We start from the raw sequence: 22,412 nt of genomic DNA, 5'->3' as shown, positions 1-22,412 counted from the left end.
ACCCTAAGTGATATGTTTTTGTTTTAAACAAAAATAAATGTTCAAAAGTTAAAGCTCTATATTTTGATAGAATTGCTATAGAGTGTTTGTTCAGTAACAGGGGTCTCCATGTCTCTCCAGCTCTTTAATAAACAGAAAATACATTTTCAGGTGGGTTGCAAAAGCTCAGCCAATCAGGAGAGAGTACCCATTTATCGGCTTAATTTTTATATTGTTCCAGTTCCAATTGTCTGCTCATTGTCTCCGCCAGGCCGTAAGGCATGGCGAGAGAGTATGTTTTACCCTCCGTCCGTGTGTCCGTCCGTGTGTCCGTGTGTCCGTCCGTGTGTCCGTGTGTTACCACCAAATCTCCGGCACCGTTGGCCCGGTCGCTGCGAAACTGTGCACACACACTCCCTGGATGCCAATTCAGAACCTCTGCCTCAAATTTTTCACATGGGCCTGTTATAGCGCCACCAGGAGGCCGATTTGTGCAAAACCCATTTTATTCACATTATTCCTACAGTTTTTAACCAAACGTCATGCAAATCGGTACACAGTATCTCTATAGTCATGTGATCAACCCTGATCTGTCCGATTTCCCATATTCCATCCTTATTGGTTAAGGTTGCCATCCAAAGTTTGCAGGATTGGTCCGTTTTGAACAAACTGCCTCAAACCATGAACGCAGCGTGCGATTTCCGTGAAATTTCACACGCACATTCCCACTAGGCCGAGGAAGAAATGCCACCCTTTTCACAGTGGCCTGTTATAGCGCCACCAGCAGGTCTAATTTAGCAAAACACATTTTTGGAACAAAATGCTTCAAATCATGAATGCAGTGTCCGATTGCCGTGAACGACCTAAGAATAAATGGCACCCTTTTCACATTGGCCTATTATAGCGCCACCAGGAGGCCACAATAACGTATCTGACCTGGCGGAGACCTGTGCTCCGAGGAGCACTTTATCTAGTTTATTTGTGTCATCACTTCCCATTTCACTTGTTTAATCTGTATCCTGTCTGAGTTCTCTATCCTGATTGGATAAAATGTGTATCCTGACCTTAAAATGCATTTTCTGTTTAATAAAGAGCTGGAGAGACTGTTACTGAGCAAACACTCTATAGCAATAAGTACTATCAGACACTTTTTTCACTAAATAAAATCACTTACCCTACCTTTTAAGCCTGATTCCAATACTCTTTAACTTCCACACTGATCCAGTGTGGTCTTTGGCCATTTGTAAAGTAGAGTAAGTAGAGAAAAGAATCCCCCAAATTGATTATTGTAATATAAACAGTTTTTGTCTTTTAATAGAATCGATTAAATCAATCAGTTTGGTTAACTGTTGCACTACTCAAGACTCAAGAACAATGAGTTTACATTGACAGCAATACTGATAACCCCATTAATCCCATTTAGACAATAGTCTAAACTTTGAATAGGAAATTACTTGTTAACAGAATCTGGTTTGATGTCCTTGACCTGAATAAGATAACGGGTCAGAGTTGAGCATAATCAAATCAACACGTGTAGCAGGACAAACTTATCTCTCTACAGTAGCATGTTTTACACACAGAGACAACTATGCTCGGCACAATGTGTAACATTATTGCTTGTAGTGTTATGTTAACAATAACATGATGTTAAAGGATGTAGCAGAGGCCTACATGAGGGGTTGGGAGCAAAGATTGTAGAAGTGAGATGGTCAAAATGTTATTTCACAAAGCAGGAGGTTTAAGAATATGATCTTGTCTAAGTGGGTTGGTCATAAACGGAAACAGGAGTTGGGCCTATGGCCTATGGGCCACATGGCTCTGTAAGGCTTATTTCTAAGTATGTTGGTCATAGCCAATAACACACGCACGCACGCACGCACACACACGCTTTTCATTAACTCATTTAAACGTTGTCACCTGTCTGGTTCAGATGGGTTTTGTTGCTGCTTAGATGTAATATTGCATAGTTTCAACTCAATTGTTGGGTGTTTGTTATATTCAATGAGTAATATAGTTAAGTTGTTTGTCACATGCCATGTATTTGGCATTAGTAAATAAAATAAAAAGTTCACAGAGTTGATACGTGATCACACGTTGTGTTAGCAGAGGCTATATTGCGTACGTATGAATACAGAGGTGTGCCTTGACATTTTGACTTGACCTTTGGGGTGCCATGGGCATAAAAAGGTTGAAAACTAATGGCATAGGGCACTGTTTCTCAACGTCGGGTCCGGGGACCACCAGCAGACCCTTACATAGAACTCTGAGAGTGTACAAATGGAACCAAATGGACCCCTAAGGGTCCATTTGGTTCCATTTGTACACTCTCAGAGTTACAGACCTGCAAGGTTCCTCTAGGACCCCAGTGGTATGGAGTTTGCGATAGTAACCATAGGTTGACCCTACTTTTGCATGCATTGTGGGATAGGATAGGATGAGCCCACTATTGTATATTATTATTATTAAATGGGGTTTAATAATTATCACTATACATTACCACTAAGAAATTAAGTGTGTGAGTAGGGAGTGATTTTGGACACAGCCCCAGGTATATATATTTGGATTTGATGTCCCAAGGTTGGTGTCAGATACTTTGGAAACCATTGCTCCACCAGAATTACAGTTAAAGGTAGGGTTAAAGTGATATGTTTTGGTTAGGATTTTTTTTCTTTTAAAAAGTTCTATATTCTGATAGTAATCATTGCTACAGTATAGTGTGTGTGAGTGTGCTGAGTGTTTGTTCAGTGACAGGGGTCTCCCTGTCTCTCCAGCTCTTTAATAAACGGGTGGGTTGCCAATTCCATCCAATCAGCAGAGAGAACACGTTTATCAGCTTCAATTTTTTTGTGTTCCAGTATCAATGTTGTCTGCTTGTTTATGTGTGTCATCATTTCAATTTCACTTGTTTATCCTGTATCCTGTTCTCTCTCCTGATTGGATCAAATTCATATCCCGTCCTGAAAATGCCTTTTCTTTTCTGCATGGAGAAACATGCCTTTAGTGAAACAAACACTCTATATTAATGATTTCTATCAGAATATACAGTAGAGCTATTTTACACTTATTTTAACAAAAGAAAATCAGCACCTTTTAAAGAAAGTGGTACAGTTACAACTTGAAGCTTGTTAGAAAACAGGTTAGGTGGGTTTAGGTGGGATTCGCAGGTCTGAAGAGGTGGGTTTTGAAGGTGGGGTCCAGAGTGAGTTTCACAGATACGGGCGTGGGGTGACTGAGAATTTTGACCTGTCACCTCAGGTTCAGAAAAACCTGTCACCCCAGGTTGGGTGCTTGGTCCTGGGGTAGAGCCATATGAAATCCGTTTTATTTTTTTCCCAATTCCGTTTTATTTTTTCCCAAATTCTGTTTTTTCCATTTTAATATTTCTGAATTCTGTATTTTGCTTTTTATGCTCATTTTTACCATAAAAAAAAGTGTCTGGTAAGTGGAAATGAATAAATGTTCAAGATATAACAGTCCATACATGGCCCTTGTTGTGTTATACGCAAAAATGTTCCCAAAATAATTCGGTGACTTCGGTCTGAGCATGCGCAAAATGGCGTCGCGCATGTATTATTGTTTCTATCGTCTTTCTAAGACTATTTCTAGTGGATTTTACTGTTTATAAAGTAGGATGTGGCCATGCAAAATGGTGGTGTCCCGTGGATTTGTAAAAATTCGCGGTAAAAAAAAATATTTTACCGCGATTTTTTTTTTTTTTCCAAATTCTGCAATATTCCGTGTTTTATTCCAATTCCATTTTTATTGGTCATTTCCGCGATTCCGTCCGCGATTCCGTTAACACGGATTTCATATGGCTCTATCCTGGGGGTTCCTGGGAGGTTGCATTGAACTTGCACAAAAAATTGTGCATTGAATTTCACCCACTTTTTTTTTTAAACCTGTGATGTGACAATAAAGTTGAATCTTGATTCTTGATTCCCCGGAACGGAGGAATCAAGTATTCAAATCTTGAATGGAGGCCCCGACTCAAAATATTTTGGGGTCTGCGGCCAAATACATAAACATTAATTAGGGGTCCTTGACATGAAAATGTTTGAGAACCACCACTTAAAGACGGCACATATTCACTTTATCGTAGGCCATTTAAGCCATTTAAGCTGAGTTTCTCAGCGAGTAGATCTGCTATTTTTCAAAAAAGTATATATTTTTTAAAGATATTAAAATATCTTTTAATATATATTTTTAAAGCTAACATTTGCAACAAAATATTTTACAAATGTTCGCTTGCCTTTAAACAAATATATATTCAGATTTGCACAAAATGTTCACGTTTTTTCAAAAAATAGCAGAGCTACAAGCTTGTAGATCTGCTATTTTTGAATAGCCAAAGAAATCTAAAATGACAGAGATTACCTCCATCGAAGAAGTGACGTTTTCAGCCCTGGCTGTTTGTTTACCTGTGTTTTTAATGGACGATACCGGTATTACTACATGTATTGTTTACTTATTGAATTGTGGAGTGTTTTGAAGCGTTGTGTGTCGGAATCTGGATTTTTGGAATGGGAGGGAGTGGGAGGGGACATGATGATGGTGGAGGAGGGGTCAGAGTGGCAGGTAGGGAGGAGCCAGGATGTTGAGGGTCTTATAAGGGATGAGGAGAAGGAGGAGGAGGGTAGGTTTGTAGTAGTGTGTTGTTTATTTGACATTGGAGCCATGTCAGTCACAGTGAAGGTCGTGAAGGAGTTGTGTGATGGTGTGCTCTCTGCGGCGCCCACCACTGGTGAGTTTATTACTTTTATTTGTCACATACAGCTATAAAATAACACTTTTTACTTTGGGCTATTCAAAAATAGCAGATCTACAAGCTCATAGCTTGTAGGTCTGCTATTTTTGAAAGATCTTGACATTTTAGCAAATCTTTGAAAATGTATATTTTTTAAAGCAAACATTTGTAACTCAAATCTTTGCTCCTGGGGGCCCCTGGAACAAAACATTTTGAGATGGGGGTCTGCGGCCAAATACATACTGTATCTAAAAATGTTTTCTAAACCCTAACAGTAGTTCAAGTTCAAGTATTTATTTGCCATTTCAAAACAAGTTTGATAGGAAATTGTCTTGGTGCTTCCTCTCACATACAAGACAACACAATAAACAACAGCACAAAGACGAGAACAAAAAGAGACACAAGAAACAGAACCAAACCAGGACCAAGCTGCAGCTTTGGCTCATGTACAGTATGTTTCTATATCAGTGGTGCTCCAACTTTTCCATGTCAAGGACACCCAAAATGATATGTATTTGGCCGCGGACCCAGAAGCACAGATCGGACTTAAAAATGTTCGCTTTAAAACATACATATTGTAACGTAACATAAATATATATACGATTTGCACAGATTTTCCACAATAAAAAAAAAAAAAGCAGATCTACAAGCTCATAGCGTGGCACCGAGTGCCGCGCTAGGAGCTTGTAGATCTGCTATTTTTCAATAGCCAAAGACAACTTAAAATGACACAAGATGCTTTCCCGGTCTAAATGGGTTAATGTCCTGTAAGTGATACAATTATTTGGTTAAAACAAAAACTAAAATGTGTTAAAAAGTTAAAGCTCTATATTGTGATAGTAGTGATTGCTAGAGAGTGTTTGTTCAGTAAAAGGGGGCTCCCCAGCTCTTTGGTAAACAGAGTGGGTCAGTGGGTCAGCACTTCAATCAAATGAGGAGAGAAAACATTTATCAGCTTCAGTTTTATATTTGGTACGATTCGAATTTTGTGAGGAAGTGTCTTTAACCCATTTTGGGTGGGAACCCCTATTTGTAACTTTACCTTTCAGGACGAGAACCCCTTTTACAAAACTTTTTTTAGATTTAGAAGGCATTTTTAGAATCGGCCTCAGGTCTAAATAGGTTAATGAAAGAGCACAGTCCTAGACCTGATTTATGTGAAAAAGTCAAATCTGTTGTGATTTGGCACTAAAATCAAATAGATTTGACTTGATTTGTCTTTGTGTATGAAACATGCTATACAGATACCGTATGTTTTAAACGTCTTGATTGCATCATGCTTACTCTCACCTATCATCATCTGTTAATTAATGGGGTTGATTGGGTTATCAGAATATTGCTGTCAATGTAAACAATGCAACAGTTAATCAAACTAATCAATATTAATCTTATCCAGAGCGACTTACACTAGGCAAGGTAAACGCATACATAGAATGCAGAGAGACACTGTCGTGCCTCATTAAACTAGGATCACAGCTAGCATCAGTCTAAACAATATACAGATACTTACGTAGTCATTATATTATCACCACTTTACCCAAATCCAGCGCAAGTGGAGTTAGGAGTCCGAACAGCTGACAATAGCTCCGCTGCTGAGGGAGAGGTTTCAAATGGGTATAAATTCCCAAAAGCTAACAATGGATCTCCAAGCTCACAATGCATCACAACGTGTGAATTAATGCCCTGATTAGGGGTGTGCCGATACACTAATTTCACGAAACGATACGATACAATATTGGGCTCCCAACTTCGATACGATTTCGATACGATACGCACTTTTTTTATTATGAAAATATATGGGGGAGAAAAAAAGCAAATGCAAACAAATAATTCTGTTTTTGCATTATTCAGACGTGCACACTTGTAGCTTTTCAGCTACAATAGCCGTTTTGAATCCAAATAGGGCAATTTAGTGACACCTGACCCGAAAAAAAAAACATGTTGTCACCCTTTTCACCTCGGGACTGTTTGCATGCCTGATTATTATGATTCAAAACAATATGTTATTTTTCCAAAACGATACATATCGTCACGAAAACGTATCGTGATATATCGCGGGACGATGTATCGGCACACCCCTAGCCCTGACACTTATTATATAGGCCTACAATAATAAACAGGACTTTAAATATTACAATAACTTCTGCAAAGTAGAACTAGCGTGACAGAAATGCTATGAACTCCTTTCTTCTTGTCACATTGCTCTCCTCATTAAACACTTCATAGATTTTAGAAATATAATAACTTGTTTTCATAACATTAGCGTCAGTGCTAAGTTTGATAAACAGGTACACTGCATCGTTTTAACAGACTACGGGGAGAAAAACCCTGCCGTTTAGTTTGTTTACGTGCTGTTCCCCTCACTGCGCCACGCGCTCTGTTCTATGCTGTGAAAAGGCAGCAGGAGAGGAGAGGGGGGAGTTGCGTGGTGTTGGCGGACAGTTTGAAGATCCAATGGAGTTGGGAGGTTTCGTCAGAGGCGCTTTTTAATACTTTTCATTGGTTCAAATGTTGTTGTTTTTTACACAGACGTAAAGGGTGTTCAATAGCGTTGATTTATGAACAAAAAAAAAGCTGAAAATGGAGTTAGATGGTTGGTCTTGGACACCGACGATATGTATGTATTTTTTTTAATCACGCTTCTCAATTGTTCGTTTAATCAAAGAAGTTATCAAGACAATAATCGCTAAGATAATAAGCGATAGTTGCAGCCTTATTCACGATCTTCCCAGTGACCTTTTGGAGATGAAAACGCAGCAATGAAATGAAACAGAATGATGACGTGTGCGTTTGCATGTCTCCCACACAGACCTGTCGGTTCAGTGTTTTCCTGGGGAGATGACGTCCTGGTCGGCTCCTCTCACCAGTGAGTTCAGATACAACACCAGTGAATCTCCAGCCTACATACCTCAACCAGCCGCACCCAGCCCCTACAACAGGTACCGACTCTTACACTCTCTCACTCTGTGTGTGTGTGTGTGTCTGTGTCTGTGTCTCTGTGTGTGTGTGTGTGTGTGTGTGTGTGTGTGGGGGGGGGGGGGGTCAGGGTACATTTACCAAACAGTGGGTGGGAACCCATGTTTGGGTCTCGGACCAATTTTTATGGGCCGCGAGTAAATATATATATCTTTTTCCGTTTCCTGCATTTAAAAAATATGCTGTATATATTATATTATATATTATCTATATATACATTTCTAAACCCAAAACCCCCCAAAAAAACCTGCCACTGTGTGGGACTAAACACAAAAACAACATATCAATGTCACTAACAAGACACGCCACAACGTGCAGAATTACTACGCGCAGTCTGTAGGCCACTTCATACTGCTCAGCACACATCTGCCCCCTCGCAGCATAATTAATTGCGGCCAACACAAACTCACAACATTACAGTCGGCCATGTTGTTCCTTAGCGTCATCGCCGACCACCGCCCAACGAGACCCAAGTGAGGTCAGACAACACACTCCATATTTGGGCATAGCTCCATTGGGAACATCTCCTATTATGGCTTTATATAACCGCCCAACGAGACCCAAGTGAGGTCAGACAACACACTCCATATTTGGGCATAGCTCCATTGGGAACATCTCCTATTATGGCTTTATATATTATAGAGACCAACAAACACAAAGCACCGCGCAGCGGCTAGGGGGGAGGGGCGCGCAGCGCCCCGACCCTCTAGTATATAATATTTCAAAAGATTTGAAAAAATTACAACTTTTAATCAATTAAAAAACAGTCCAACATTTTTCAAAAGTATTTCAGAAATAAAGTTTACATAAATAAATAAATTCATAAATAAACAAACGTTTAAGAAGTAGTGAAAATAGCAGATCTACAAGCTCACAACGTGGTGCAAAGCGACACGTTTTGAGCTTGTAGATCTGCTATTTTCACTAGTTTGGGTCCCGGGCAAACTTCTAAATTCTCTTTTGGGTCTTGAGCTAAATAGTTTGGAAACCGCTGCATTAGGGAACTGTTTTTGTGGAATAGGTGTGCGTGCAGGTGTGTGTACTTACTGTACTTGTGAGGGTCAAATGTCCCCACAAGTATAGCAGAATTTCAGATATAGACTTGTTTTTTAAATCTCGCAAATATGGTCCAAATGTCCCCACAAGTATAGCAGAATTTCAGATATAGACTTGTTTTTTAAATCTCGCAAATATAGTATAGTTTCCTCTGTTTGAGAGTAAGGTTTCTTTCATTTTATCAGCCCAGTAAAGAGCTCTGTTGCTGTTTATAAAGTGGTTTATTAATATGTAATGCTGTGTGTTTTCAGATTTCCTTGGAGCACTACCACTACCAGTAGCAGCACCAGTACGGGTAACAGCAGCCAGTGTAACACCTCCTACAGCCCCTGTGAGCAAGCAAGCTACATGACTGGTAACTAGCACACCTGCTGTTGATTGCTTACTATGACAACTAGGTAACTAGTGCACCCTCATGCTGTTAACCCATTACGACCGGAAAAGCATCTGTCATTTTAGATTTTAACCACTTTAACCATTATCTTGTACCTTGGCTGTTCAGAAATAGCAGATCTACAAGCTCATAGAGCGGCACTCGGTGTTGTGCTATGAAACATTTTGAACATTTGTTCAAGAACAAAGAGAACAAGAGAAAGTTGAGCAGCACTGTAGCAACAATAGTTTTTCAGAAAAATTAATTCATTTGTTGAAACATTTGACAGTTACAAATGTTCGCTTTAAAATATATATATATTCAAAGATTTGCACACATTTTCACGATTAAAAAGAAATAGCAGATCTACAAGCTCATAGCGTGGCACTCGAAGACCGTTTCGTTCTGCGATCCGCCATCTTGAAGCTACAGCGGATAATGTTAAACAGCGATCAGCGACGAGAAAAACTACAACCGAGATAAACAACTTTTAGTTTCCGCTTTAGAGTAGAAGCGGATGGAGACAAAAATCTCCGGATATGAATAATTCCGTTTCCGGTGGTGCTACAATGAAATGTGTCGTGGCGAACGAGGCCTACAATGGAATGTGAAACTGCGAGTAAAAAAAAAAAAGAGACCACTTTTCGTAGATCTACGCGACTGGCACGCTGCACAATTATTTAGGTTCGCGTAGATCTACGCGATATTGGCACTCACTGTGTTAACAGGAAGTCAAGTGAATCTCCATGGTAATGCGCTTACTTCGTCTTTCCAACCAATCCAAGTGCAAAGGCTTTACAAAGGCTTCTGTGACACTTGTCGCACAAAGTATAAAGTGACCTCTCCTTCACTGTATGCCATATCTCCTCTATTATATGGATCAAAACGTGGATTTAAACCATTTCCACGTCTACAATTCACCCTTAAACAGATGCAGTTGTTTTTGTTGTTAGCCACAAATCATGTTTACATGAAATGAAGAATTGTGTCATATTCAGTGGAGGGCAGACCTCTGCTGAGGGCCAAAACACTCCCCAGTTTGGCCTGGTGGTGGCAGCAGAGGACAAAATGATTGCTTTCTCTTGGGAAGCACTTTCAGTACAATCAGATTACTTTTAGAGATATACAGTATGATAGCAGTTTAATTTTGACTTCTAGCCATTAGCAGATATTGCCTTAGTCTTCAACAAAGTTTGTGTATCATTGCTGTCTGGTGGAAACCTTGTATGTCCAAAACCATAACTTTTTAGGAAATTACCGAAAAGAACCTGTGTTCCAATGGATATGATATAGTTATTATAAGCTCTTGTCCTCTGGCTTCTTCTCTCCAGGTAACGGTGACCTGCAGAGTGGTTTTACGTGTCCGGACGCTCCGAGTGCCTACAGCCCCCAGGCCAGCTGGGGGGACGAGAGTCCTCCGGACCCCCCCTCCGCCTGGGAAACTGGCCCCTGTATGGGCAGCAAGGTAAGAGCTCAAACCTGTCTGATACTTTCTGATGTGCAGAACAGTTAACACTATTGCCGCCAAGCCCGTAGTCCTACGGGCCGTTAAATCCAACCGTTAACCGCCAATCCCGTAGTCCTACGGGGCGGGTGTTTTCCCATGTTAAATCGTGCAGGTGCAGATTCCGGATTTTTTTTGCACTTCCGGTTTCGAAGGGGGCGGACCGGAAACGAAATAATACTGTTTCCGTTTTTTGTCCCGCCTCCGTTTCCTGTCTAGCGATCAACTTTGGAAGCCATTATCTCGGTTTGTTGTTTTGCTCTCCGCATCCCCCATTGTAACGTTTTGCTCTCGTTCTCCAAAATGGCTGGTCGGATCGCGTCGCCGTCTTCGGCGTTTTGTAATGTCGGATCCCGTGTTTGTGTCGAACCAAATGAACGCGGATTTTAAACGGATTTAGCGGGGCCTATGACGGAATCAAAAAAACAAAAAAGGTAAAAAAAAGCTTGGCACTACGATGGACGTTCTGAGATTAGCCGTTGGCGGGGGATGTGTTAAGGTTGGGTTGTTTTGATATTGAAGTCGTTTTCAATTGAACTCAAGAACAACACATGACATCACTTGAAGTCTTGATGAGCAGAAACCAGTGGTGTGTTCTACCATGTTACGCTGTAAGCTGTGCAGATTTTTTGGGGAAAAAACGTGTAGCCCTCTACTAACCATCAGTGGTGTAAAGTAACTAAGTACAGTACATTTACTCAACTGTACTGTAATTAAGTGGAATTTTGAGTTATTTTTTTACTTTACTGGAGTATTTCCAATTCCACTACATCTCAGAGTCAAATGTTGTACTTTTTTACTCCCCTACAATTATTTGAAAACTTTAGTTACTAGTTACTTTGTTGATTTTGATTATTATTACAAAACACACTAACCACTTCAGCCCGACACATATTTTGGCCATTTGAAAATAGCCGTTCTACAAGCTCACAGTGCGTCGCGATGCGATGCATTGTGAACTTGTAGATCTATTTTCAAACGATTCTTTATACATTTTGAACTTCTGAAATGGGACATTCTGCGCAATGAGTACTTTTGAATTCTGGACTTTTTTTACTTTAAAAAAATCTAACAGAGCACTTCCCTGGCACAACACATTTTGGGGGTTCGTGGCCAAATACATATACTTTTGGGGGTCCTTGACATGAAAAGGTTTTGTTCCAGGAACCCCCAGAAGGATTTCAAATTGTCACGATTAAATCTTTTTTTTTTCTTCAGACCTACAAGCTTGTATATCTGCTATTTTTGAATAGCCAAAACATGCAATAATGGTTATAGGCTAAAACAGGGATGGCAAACTCATTTTAGCTCAGGGGCCACATGGAGGAGGGCCAGAGGGCCGGACCGGTACCGGACCGGTAAAATCATGGCATAATAACAATAACAACAACTTCAGATAGTTTTCTTTGTTTACTTTACTTAGTCTTAGTTAGTACAAGCACATTCTGAAAATGTAAACTTCACAAATAGGGATGGCCAAATGGAGACATTTTATTAACCGTTTACCGTTAGGCCTTACCGATTAATGAATCGTTTACCGTTAAGAAAAAATGTGTTTATAAAATACATTTTATTTCAAAGGGCCAAGTCTACACAGTTTGTTTTGTGTCTCCAGCAGAGTTTCTAGTGTCTCTATCTCTCTCTGGAAGAGGTTGCACATGAACTCTGCAGTCGCACTGAGGCGCTCCAACACAGACAATATCAAGTCTACACCTACGTGTGGTTGCAGGTGTAGACTTGGCCAAAAAGCAATTAAAACATTTTTGGCAAAAAAAAAAATCATCTCGCGGGCCGGATTAAACTAGTTAGCGGGCCTGATCCGGCCCGCGGGCCGTATGTTTGACATCCCTGGGCAATAGCTAAAAATCTAAAATGACACAGATGCGTTCCCAGGTTGAATGGGTTAATAAACTTTACATGTGGTTATTAGCTTACATATTAAATTAGGAAGCCTGTGGTTCTACCAATTCAGTTCTGCTTTGTGCACAGCAGCAGTTGGTGGAACAGTCTCCTCTGCACTTTGTTGTGATACTGTAGCACAACATGACAACATGTTGTGCTAACTGTTTGTGAAACGTCGCTCTAGCGTGGAGCATTGGTTCTCAAAGTGGGTTCCGGGGACCCCCAGGGGTCCTTGAGGGAGTTCCAGGGGGTCCCCAGCTAAATGATGGATAGTTAGGAACCAAATGGACCCTTTATGAGGTCTGTAACTCTGAGAGTGTACAAATGGAACGGTTCCGGTAGGAGACACAAAGAGTCTCCTTTGTGTCTCCTACCGGAACCGCTGCCTACCGGTCCGCTGGTAATGAAATTATTGTCTTAGGAATGTGACAAAAAATAAGATTATATCCATGAATTCAAGTCTCCATGGGGTGATTTGTTTGGTGAACTATCCCTTTTAATGTTTGATTTTTACACCCTGCTCTGCCCCCTCCCCTCCTTCTCCCTTTCTGGAAAACAACTAAATGATGGACCTTACGCACACAAAAAAAAAACATCTTTACAACTGTAAACTAGTGATGTAACAATAAAGTGTGTTCTGAGTTTTGAGACTAGAGACATTTTCAGTCAGGAGATTAGTTTTAGCTTTAAAACTTTTAAAACGTGTGTGTGTGTTTCTGATATAATAATTGAGCCGTTATTCATCTTCACATCCGTCCTTCCGTCCTCACAGCCATACTTCTCGGGGACGCGCAGCCTGTCCCCCATGTCCAGCCTCTTCGGCTCCATCTGGACGCCGCAGAGCGAGCCCTACCAGAGCCACGCCTTCCACCACGCCGCCGCCGACCGCTCCGCCCCCATCTCGCCCGTGTCTCCCGTGGCCCCGCCCTACTCCTCCTCCTCCTCCTCTGTCTCCGCCTCCTGCGCCTCGGCCGCCTCCCCCTTCGGCTGTGGCGGCAGCAGCAGCAGCATCATCGGCGGCGGCAGGGAGCCGCTCGCCGTCGCCCCCCCCTCCTGTCCGCAGCAGCAGAAGCTGCAGTACAGCACCTTCAACCCCTTCGGGCCGCACATGAACCTGGACATCTGGAACTCCTCGTCCTCCTCCTCGGCGCGCAGCTCCAACTCGCAGCTGTCCAACGACTCCGGATACTGCGGGGACGTTTGAGCCCTGTGCGCGCAGAGAGGACGGCCCGAGAATAGCCGACCTACAAGCTCGCAAAGCGTCGCGAAACGCGACGCTTTGCGAGCTTGTGGGTCGGCTATTCTTGGCCCGTGACGCCGGCTCTATGCACAGCAGCCATTTTGGAGAAAAATTGGGCCTCTTCTGACTTCCTTCACAGGTGTTACCAATGATACTAATGAAGGCTCTGTTCCATTCTGGTCAAACAGAGTCAGGGTGCCGATATTGTGCATGTTGGCTCACTGGAAATGCTAGTGGGTCTCAAAGCGTGGTCCAGGGACCCTCATGGTTCCTTGAGAGGGTGTAACTGAGAGTGTACAAATGGAACCAAATGGACCCTCCTGGATCCATGTGGTTCCATTTGTACACTCTCAGAGTTATGGGTGTCCTTGAAATTAAAAAGTTTGAGAACCACTGTGCTACACTAAATGGAACAGAGCCTTCATTAGTGTCATTGGTAACACCTGTGAAGGAAGCAAGGAAGGGGCCCAATTTCTGTCCAATATGGCTGCTGTGCATAGAGCCTATTATGAATCATGTTTTAGAGAGGGGAAAACCAACGCGACCCTTAAAAAAAAAGACCTTGTAGCCTCGGACCGAGACTGACGGATGATTTTTGTTTGTTTTTATCGATTCTGACATTATATAGGGGGTGCGGCGGTTATAAAAAGGTTCGCAATAATTGATTTTAATTTGTGGTGGGATTGAAATGTCCCTTTTTTTTCTTAGACGTTTTTTTTTTAATAGCAAAAACATATCTACGAGCTCACAAGGACTCACAAGACAGGTATACACACATAAAATGTCAGGAACGGTGAAAATAAATCTCTTGTCAGTCTCGATCCAAGGCTGCTAAAGCCGGTGGAAGACCACGAGCGAGCGACAGAAGCGACCGCAAAGCTACAGACAAAGAAAAAGAAAAAAACGAAAAAAGAATGTGCTTTTATCGATAATGAGGAAAAATGTGAATACTCCTTTTTCTTTTAAGCCCCCCCTCCCCCCCTTAAGTTTTTTCACAAACAAATGTTCAATGTTGTGAAAGGTTCAGTTTGTTGTATATTTTTCTAGATGTTTTGCAGTTTTGATCATAGAAAATTAAAAAAAAAAAGTTTTTGTACTTGAATGATGCGTGTTGTTTTTAATGATGAATGAATGCATGAATGGATTTATTTGGTGATTAGCATGCTAACTTTCCAGGAAGAGAAAGGTTGTGGTTTTCTATTAGCTCAGAATCCCCATCGATGATGTCACTGGAAGACACTGTCACAGTCCACCAATGAGACAGAGTGACTAGACGGAAATTGTGCTATTTTATAATGAAAATGATTGAGGAGCAATTATAAGAACATAAGTTTGAAAAAAATATATATTGCTCCTTAAAGCGTTATTTTCTACTTTGACACACGATGGTATCCATAGCCGCGGGAAGACCTTTTAGGTTAGGGGTGCGGTATGCACACCTCATGCACACGGAGGACCCCCCGCGCGCGCACACACTTTTTTGCGCGGTTCTGGGCGGATTGGGTTCGTTTTTTCCCAGTTTTGGTTTCTTTATTTTGGTTTTAGGATTAGGGTTAGGTTAGAGTTATGTTATTTAATTCATATTTTTGCCTGATTTTACCGATTTATTATAAAAAAAAAAAAAAACTTTTTTTTGATGGGGGGGCGGGTACCTGGGGGGAGGGGGGGCGGCCGCACCCCCCGCACCCCTACTTCCCGCGGTACTGATGGTATCGTGCAAAATTGTAAAAATAGAAGAGCAAGAAGCTCACAACGTCTTGTGAAGCTTGTAGATTGGCCATTTTCACTTATTTTTTTAAACTACGCCTATAATAACGTGCCCAAAATGGGGATAGATTATTAATCAATTATTTGATTAAATGATTGATTATCTATTATTTCTTTAGTTAGTTTGATTAACTGTTGCAGCCCTCGTTGTTTGGTTCAGTTGATGCATCAAACAGAAGAGCTTCCTATTTCTGATAAAAGCCTTTGCACCACTTCCTAGAGACATTCAATCATTATAGGAACTTTGAGGAAATGACAGATGATACAGTAAATGAATGTGAATTCAACTAAACGGATTCAACCTGAGACAACGGTGGTTGATCTGTAGGCTCCGCTCCGAAGGCTCTCAAGGTAAATAACACAATTTATAATAATAATAATATAAGCTTTATTTGTATTGCACCTTTCAACAGCAATGTCACAAAGTGTTAACAGAACTGAACAGAAATACACCAATAAACATAATGGATAAAACTAGAGATATATTAAAACAGAGAGGGTTGGGGGTTAAAAGCACCTTTTTAAAAGGTGAGTTTTCAGAAGGTCAAATGCATAATTGCTGGAAACTCAAGACATATTTTTTTCCTGGAGAAGGATCAGTGTATTATAATTCATGCATTGTAATGACTGCTATAATGCATCGTAGTGTGATTGTAAGGACTCACTATTAAATGGTCATTGGGTGCTTTAAGTAAAGGGGGAAAATATCATTAATGAAAAAGAATAAAGTCTGCACACTGGTAGTTGAAAAAAGCACCAGAATTTATTGCTCGTCAAGGTTTCGGCCTTCATCAGGGACATATGATATTATGTCCTGATGAAGGCCTGAACAGGCTGAAATGTTGATGAGGAATAAATTCTGGAGTTTTTTGCAACTACCAGTGTGCAGATTTTATTCTTTTTCATTATACTTTGTTTGTCTAAGCACCTGGGCCAACGGATGTGCGTGCACTACCTTTTTCATACGGAAAATATCATTAACCCATATGCAATAACAACACAAAACAATGTCAAATTATTGTTTTAACACGTCATAACAGACATTCTGTTCCAAAAAATAATATTACAGAAAAATAAAAGAATCAACAGTGATTGGTTTGCGGATTCCTGACCGCTATGCTGTAAATGTCACTGTTCTGATCTGCTATTAAAATAAAGAAGTTACTAAATATTTGATGTTATGACCCATTAAACAATTAAAATAATGTTGCGTTGTTTTGTTCCTCAACAATAAAAGATAAACCTGCACACTACCACTTGCACGTTCAAGAGGAAGTATTTAATAGGAGCAACGTTTCAGTCGTGTAGACCACTGGTTCCCAAATCTTTTAGCTCAAGACCCAAAAGATAAAATTGGATGTTTGCCCTGGACCCAAACTAGTGAAAATAGCAGATCTACAAGCTCACAACGCGGCGCGTAAACGTTTTTCTTTTTTATTTCATGGAAATTATTGTTTTTTGATTTGATTCATGAAATACATCTGCTATTTAAAAAAAATCTATACATTTTTTGGAATATTTTGAATTATTTAGCATTTTTAACACGCATCTTCTATTCTGGAGGTCCCTGGCACAAAACGTTCTCAGTTGGAGGGTCCGCAGCCTTGGCATTAAAAGGTTTGAGAACCAATGCTATTAGACGTGGCTTCATAGAAAGTGTTGACCAAACTTTTTTTCTTTCGACATGAAGCAACTGAAGATTGGGAATGAGAACTTTTCATCTGGTGGTCTGTCTGCTGACGGGCCTGAGGTTCGGTCTGAGTGGTTCTGGTTGTGACCCAACGGGCCGCTGTGACTTTTCCGCTCAGGAACTGAAGAAGGTGCCTAGCGCCCCCATGAGGCTCATGGCCGAACTGGACCTCTCCTCCAATCTGCTGCAGGTCAGTTATGTAGGCCCGTCACAATTAGTAGCCTACCTAATCGCCTGATCGCAATTATTTGAGGTAATCGTAATCATTATGTATTCTCATCAGAATCATTCCAATCCATCTGTATACATTATTTGAAAATGTTTTCAAAAGTAGCGGAGATAGCAGATCTACAAACTAACAAAACGTTGCAATGTGAAGTGTTGTGAGCTTGTAGATCACCTATTTCCACTATTTAACCTATTTTTTAAGCATATCTATTAGATGTGGCCTATATTGTACATTATTTATTTTGATTATTGGTACAGGTCGTTGTCAATCATTTCTTTGCATATCTGCCCTGTTTGTTCACTAAGCCTAAAAGGCAAACAGAATTTATTTTTTTAATTTATGCTCTGATGTTCAATGCCAAAAACACAATTAAATCGTTAAGCGCAATTATTTGTATGACACATAAATCATCAAGTAAAATGTCATGATCGTGACACCCCCTACAGATCATAAAGGCTGATGACTTCCGTGAGTACGCCTCTCTGAACTCGCTGATTCTGAGGAAGAACCGGCTCAAACTGATGGAGGAGCAAGCGTTTTCCCCGCTGGTCAACTTGGAGAAACTGGACCTGTCGTTCAACAACCTGGAAACGTTGTCGTCTGAATGGTTCGAAAAACGTAATTCCCTTCGACATCTGAATCTATTGGAGAACAAGTACAAAACACTGGGGCCGTTCAGCCTGTTCCGACCGCTGAGGAGGCTGAGGACTCTCCGGTTTGGGGGACCGTCTCTCCAGTCTGTGAAGATCGACGATTTCGCCGGACTTAGTGGTCTCGACGAACTGGTCATTCATGAGGAAAACTTGCGGGACTATGAAAGAGGGAGTCTGAGCAGGATTGGGCCGGTTAGTAGAGTAACGCTGGCTCTAAAGAGTCTGTTTCAGAATAACCAATCACTTGCAAAAGTCCTGCTGGCTGATATTTTGCAGCCAAACACAACGTTAATTTTCACCGAAACAAAGTTTCACAATGCTTCTTGGATGTCCCCATTCCAAGAGGTCAACCTGAAGGATGTTAAAAGTGTTACTTTTAGAAACGTCAGCGTGACCGATGAGGCGTTCTTCGCTGTTCTGAAGTATCTGTCAGGGTCCAAAATCGCCTCCTTTTTAGTTGAAGACTCTGAATACTTCCTGACCGGTATTTGGCCTGAACTTACGTATCATCTTGAGCACCTAGAAGAGTTTGTCCTCAAAAACGTCGAAATCCCTCAGTTCTACGGCTTCCCGGCCATCTTCATCCCAGAACATCTTCTGAGATCGTTCCGGAGGTTCTCTGCCGTCGACTGCCGGGTGCACACCTTTCCCTGTGACACCGCCAAGGACGTGCCCAAGTTGGAGTACATCGACGTCAGCGGGAACCTGTTGAACGATCAGAAAATGAGAGAGATGATGTGCGACGGCACAGGCGTTTTCCGGGCCCTACGGACCCTCAACGTCAGCAGGAACAACCTCCAGTCGCTCAGCAGCCATCTCTTCACCAACCTGGAGATGCTGGAGAACATCGACATGAGCGGGAACACCTTCCACAGCATGCCGGAGGAGCAGGCCTGCGGCTGGCCACCCAACGTCCGCCTACTAAATCTCTCGTCATCCCATTTATCGAAAGCAACCGCCTGTCTGCCGAGAAGTTTACACGTTCTCGATCTCTCCGACAACCTCTTGACGACGTTCAACGTTGAACTTCCTCTCCTCAGAGCGTTGTACATCTCCGGCAACAAGATCGCTAATCTGCCCGACGGCAGCCTCTATCCTGAGCTGTTATTCCTCTTCATTCGACAGAACGTTGTTCAGGCGTTCGGCGACAGCGACTTACAGGCTTACAGCGAGCTGAACAGCATGGAGGCCGGCGGCGAAACTTTTATCTGCTCCTGTGAATTTGTCGCTTTCATGGCGAGGGACTCTGCGAGGCGTGAAGTCACGCTGGCAGACGGGTTAGAGTCCTACGTCTGCGAATCCCCCGATCACGCAAGAGGGCAGAGAGTAACGGAGGTCAGTCTGTCTGCGTTTGAGTGCCACGCGGCGTTAGCTCTCTCTGGGCTCTGTCTCAGCCTCCTGTTGGTGTGTGCCCTGGTGGCAGGACTGTGTCACAGGTTCAACACCCTGTGGTACCTCAGGATGATGTGGGCTTGGCTCCGGGCCAAGAGGAGGCCCGCTCCGAATAGAGGAGATCTCCGCTACGACGCCTTCGTCTCCTACAGCGAGAGAGACTCCGGCTGGGTGGACCAACACCTGGTACCGGCGCTCGAGGGCTCGGAGCCGCCGCTGCGCCTGTGCCTCCACAAGAGGGACTTTGTCGCCGGGGCCTGGATCGTGGACAACATCGCGGACGCCGTCGAGAAGAGCCGCAGGACTCTGTTCGTCCTTTCGCGGCATTTCGTCCAGAGCGAGTGGTGCAAGTACGAGCTGGACTTCTCCCACTTCAGGCTGTTCAAGCACAACGACGACGCTGCTGTGCTGGTTCTGCTGGAGCCCATCGCCCAGGAGAACATCCCCAGGAGGTTCTGTAAGCTCCGGAAGGTCATGAACCGCAGGACCTACCTGGAGTGGCCCAACGACGATCACCTGGTTGACAGGTTCTGGCAGAAACTGAGAGAGGCCATAAACGGACCTTAGAACTGTGGTTCTAAGTCTGGGTCTGGGGACCCTCAGGGGTCCTTGAGGGGGTTCCAGCTATTAGTAATGCAGCATTACAATCAGTTTAACCACTTTAACCCTATTTTGTAAACTTCAGATGCCTGACGACAGTCTATGTGACCGAAACGTTGCTTAAATAAAATGTGTTCCTATTGTGTAAGTGCAGACGGTGTGTGGGTCATTTTAATTTATTCTCTACCTTTGATCCCTGCCCACGCACCCGTCTCTGAGCCGATCAGGTGTGCATAAGACTTTGTTTCCTGTAAACTTCGGCTATAAAATAGGGTTGCAACGTGATGCAATGCTTTGTGAGCTTGTAGATCGGCTTTTTTTTTTTTTTTTAATCCGGAATATTTTAGAAATGTTTGAACACAAATGTTCTCTTATGGGGGTCCCTTGCTCAAAAGCCTTTCAGATGGGGGATCTGCAGCCAAATACAATTTGAGGGTCCTTGACAAAATTAATGTTTGATAGTCACTGCCTTATTAGCTGTGCTATAAAAACATCAGCTTACCAGCCTATACAAATGTAAAAACTGTCCTTCTGATGCATTTTTCTTGATAAAAAGTAATTGAATTCATGATGGTCTCCTCATACATTAGAAGGAGTCACCAGAACTAGGGACGTGTGTTTTCACAGAATCTGAACAGCAGTTCACATAAGCACTATAGAGATAACTATAACTATAGTTTAAAAGAATATTTCTATCTCTAGTGGACTGAAAAGTCCACACCTACGACTATAATAAAGACATTGGGCCCGATTCATGAACCGTACTTACGAACAAATTTGTTCTTAGACCCACTTAAGAAGTTTTTTAAGAGATTTTGGCATTCACAAATGTTTTCTTAGCTGTGATTTGTTCTTAAGTTAAGAAGAAATCTACGCATACTAGAGAGCACTCTTAGGGTGGCCTTTGAGTTCTTAAGTGTGATATGTTTGTGCAAAAATAATTAATTCTCGAAGTTTCTTCAATTCTACAGTTGTATAATATAGGATTTAAATTACAATAATATTTTTATCATATCTTTAGAGCAAAAAAAGTTCTCAAAGGTGTGGTCTGGGGACCCCCAGGGGTCGTTGAAGCTGTTCCAGGGGGTCCACAGCAAACGAGGAACAGTTTAATCACTTTAACCCCATTTTATACTTTGTTTGAAAATAGCTGATCTACAAGCTCACAACGTGTCCCATTACTGGCAATTTTTTAACTTGTAGATCGACTATTTTCGAAACATTTTGATAAATCTTGAAAACATTTCCCTAGCAGAAAATATTTTCAGTTGGGGGTCTGCAGCCAAATGCATCTAACCCAAACAGACCCGGTTGAGTTGAATACCCACCCCATAACCCCCCACCCAACCCACCCTCATCGCCCCCCATACCCCCACCCCCATATCCCGACATTCGCCACACCCCCATTTCCAAGTCCCCTTCCTACCTGAAAGCCCCCCTATACCCACCCGTCACACTCATCCCCATACCCCACACAGCCCCCTACACCCCTCCTTGCACCACCATATCACCCACCACACCCCTATTTCCCATTACATACCAAGCAGCTGCTACCTTAAAGACCCTCTATATCCACCCACCAGCTTTCAGTACTAAAATGTTTTATATCTACTACTAACGCTACTCCTGAACATGAAAAATGGATAACATTTTTAACAGCTAATTTCAGCAAATTTACATTGATGTTGAGTGGTGATATGTTGATTAGTGCGAGAGAAATAATAAAATACATTCATTAATTAAATAAAATAATTTGCTGTTCACTTCAGAAGTAGGCCTACCTCCACAGAAATATTTATTACAGGGACAGAGCTCTCAGCTCTGTACCTGTTTTATTATTGGCATTATTCCGTTTCTTCTTCTTCTTCTTCTTCTGCCGTTTTTGCCAGTTCTGGCTGAACCGTGCATACGCTTTTTATGAAACTCGGCCATATGATAGATGGTCATGAAAAACGATCAAAAAATAAATCTCACAATCTTTCGTCAAAAGGTGGCGCTATAGCACTCAGTTGAAAATGACAACTTTGAACAGGTACAACTCATGCCCTATTTGACCTACAGCCATGAAACTTCAATACACATATGCGTCTCCTCATGCTGAACAACTTTCACACTCTGACTTTTGACCTCTGACCTTTAGATCTCCCACAATTTTGAATTATATGAAAAACAGTTAAAACCTATCTCCTCCTGGGATTTTTGAGTAATCTGCACGAAACTTTTTACACATGAACTTTGGACCTATGCCTAAAAACGTTTGCAAAATATCTTCCATAAGTGAAAAAATGAATTTTTAATGAGCCAATG

At 41.9% G+C, this 22,412-nt stretch overlaps 2 protein-coding genes across 2 annotated transcripts in view; both read left to right on the top strand.

The window, feature by feature from the left end:
* The window catches only part of tmem131l (transmembrane 131 like), a 94,814-nt gene extending 79,938 nt beyond the window's left edge, over window positions 1-14,876 (top strand). Inside the window, exons 32-36 of the mRNA XM_084044521.1 lie at window positions 7,533-7,662; window positions 9,007-9,110; window positions 10,460-10,593; window positions 13,307-13,845; window positions 14,299-14,876. Coding sequence (XP_083900647.1) covers window positions 7,533-7,662; window positions 9,007-9,110; window positions 10,460-10,593; window positions 13,307-13,738 — 800 coding nt within the window. The 3' untranslated portion in view covers window positions 13,739-13,845; window positions 14,299-14,876. The remainder of the gene's footprint in view (window positions 1-7,532; window positions 7,663-9,006; window positions 9,111-10,459; window positions 10,594-13,306; window positions 13,846-14,298) is intronic.
* Window positions 14,877-17,247: 2,371 nt separating this feature from the next.
* Window positions 17,248-20,072, top strand: LOC311053689 (toll-like receptor 2; the record flags this gene model as incomplete). Its single annotated transcript, XM_084069356.1, has 2 exons — window positions 17,248-17,421; window positions 17,907-20,072. 2 exons carry the CDS (start codon window positions 17,248-17,250, stop codon window positions 20,070-20,072), a joined length of 2,340 nt encoding a protein of 779 aa, XP_083925482.1.
* Window positions 20,073-22,412: the final 2,340 nt, after the last annotated feature.

This window comes from Gymnoscopelus microlampas (genome assembly GCF_963454915.1).
Source record: "Gymnoscopelus microlampas genome assembly, chromosome: 2".
NCBI lineage: Eukaryota > Metazoa > Chordata > Actinopteri > Myctophiformes > Myctophidae > Gymnoscopelus > Gymnoscopelus microlampas.
The sequence above is the reverse complement of the archived record's forward strand: the minus strand, read 5'-3'. Positions and strand labels throughout refer to the sequence as shown.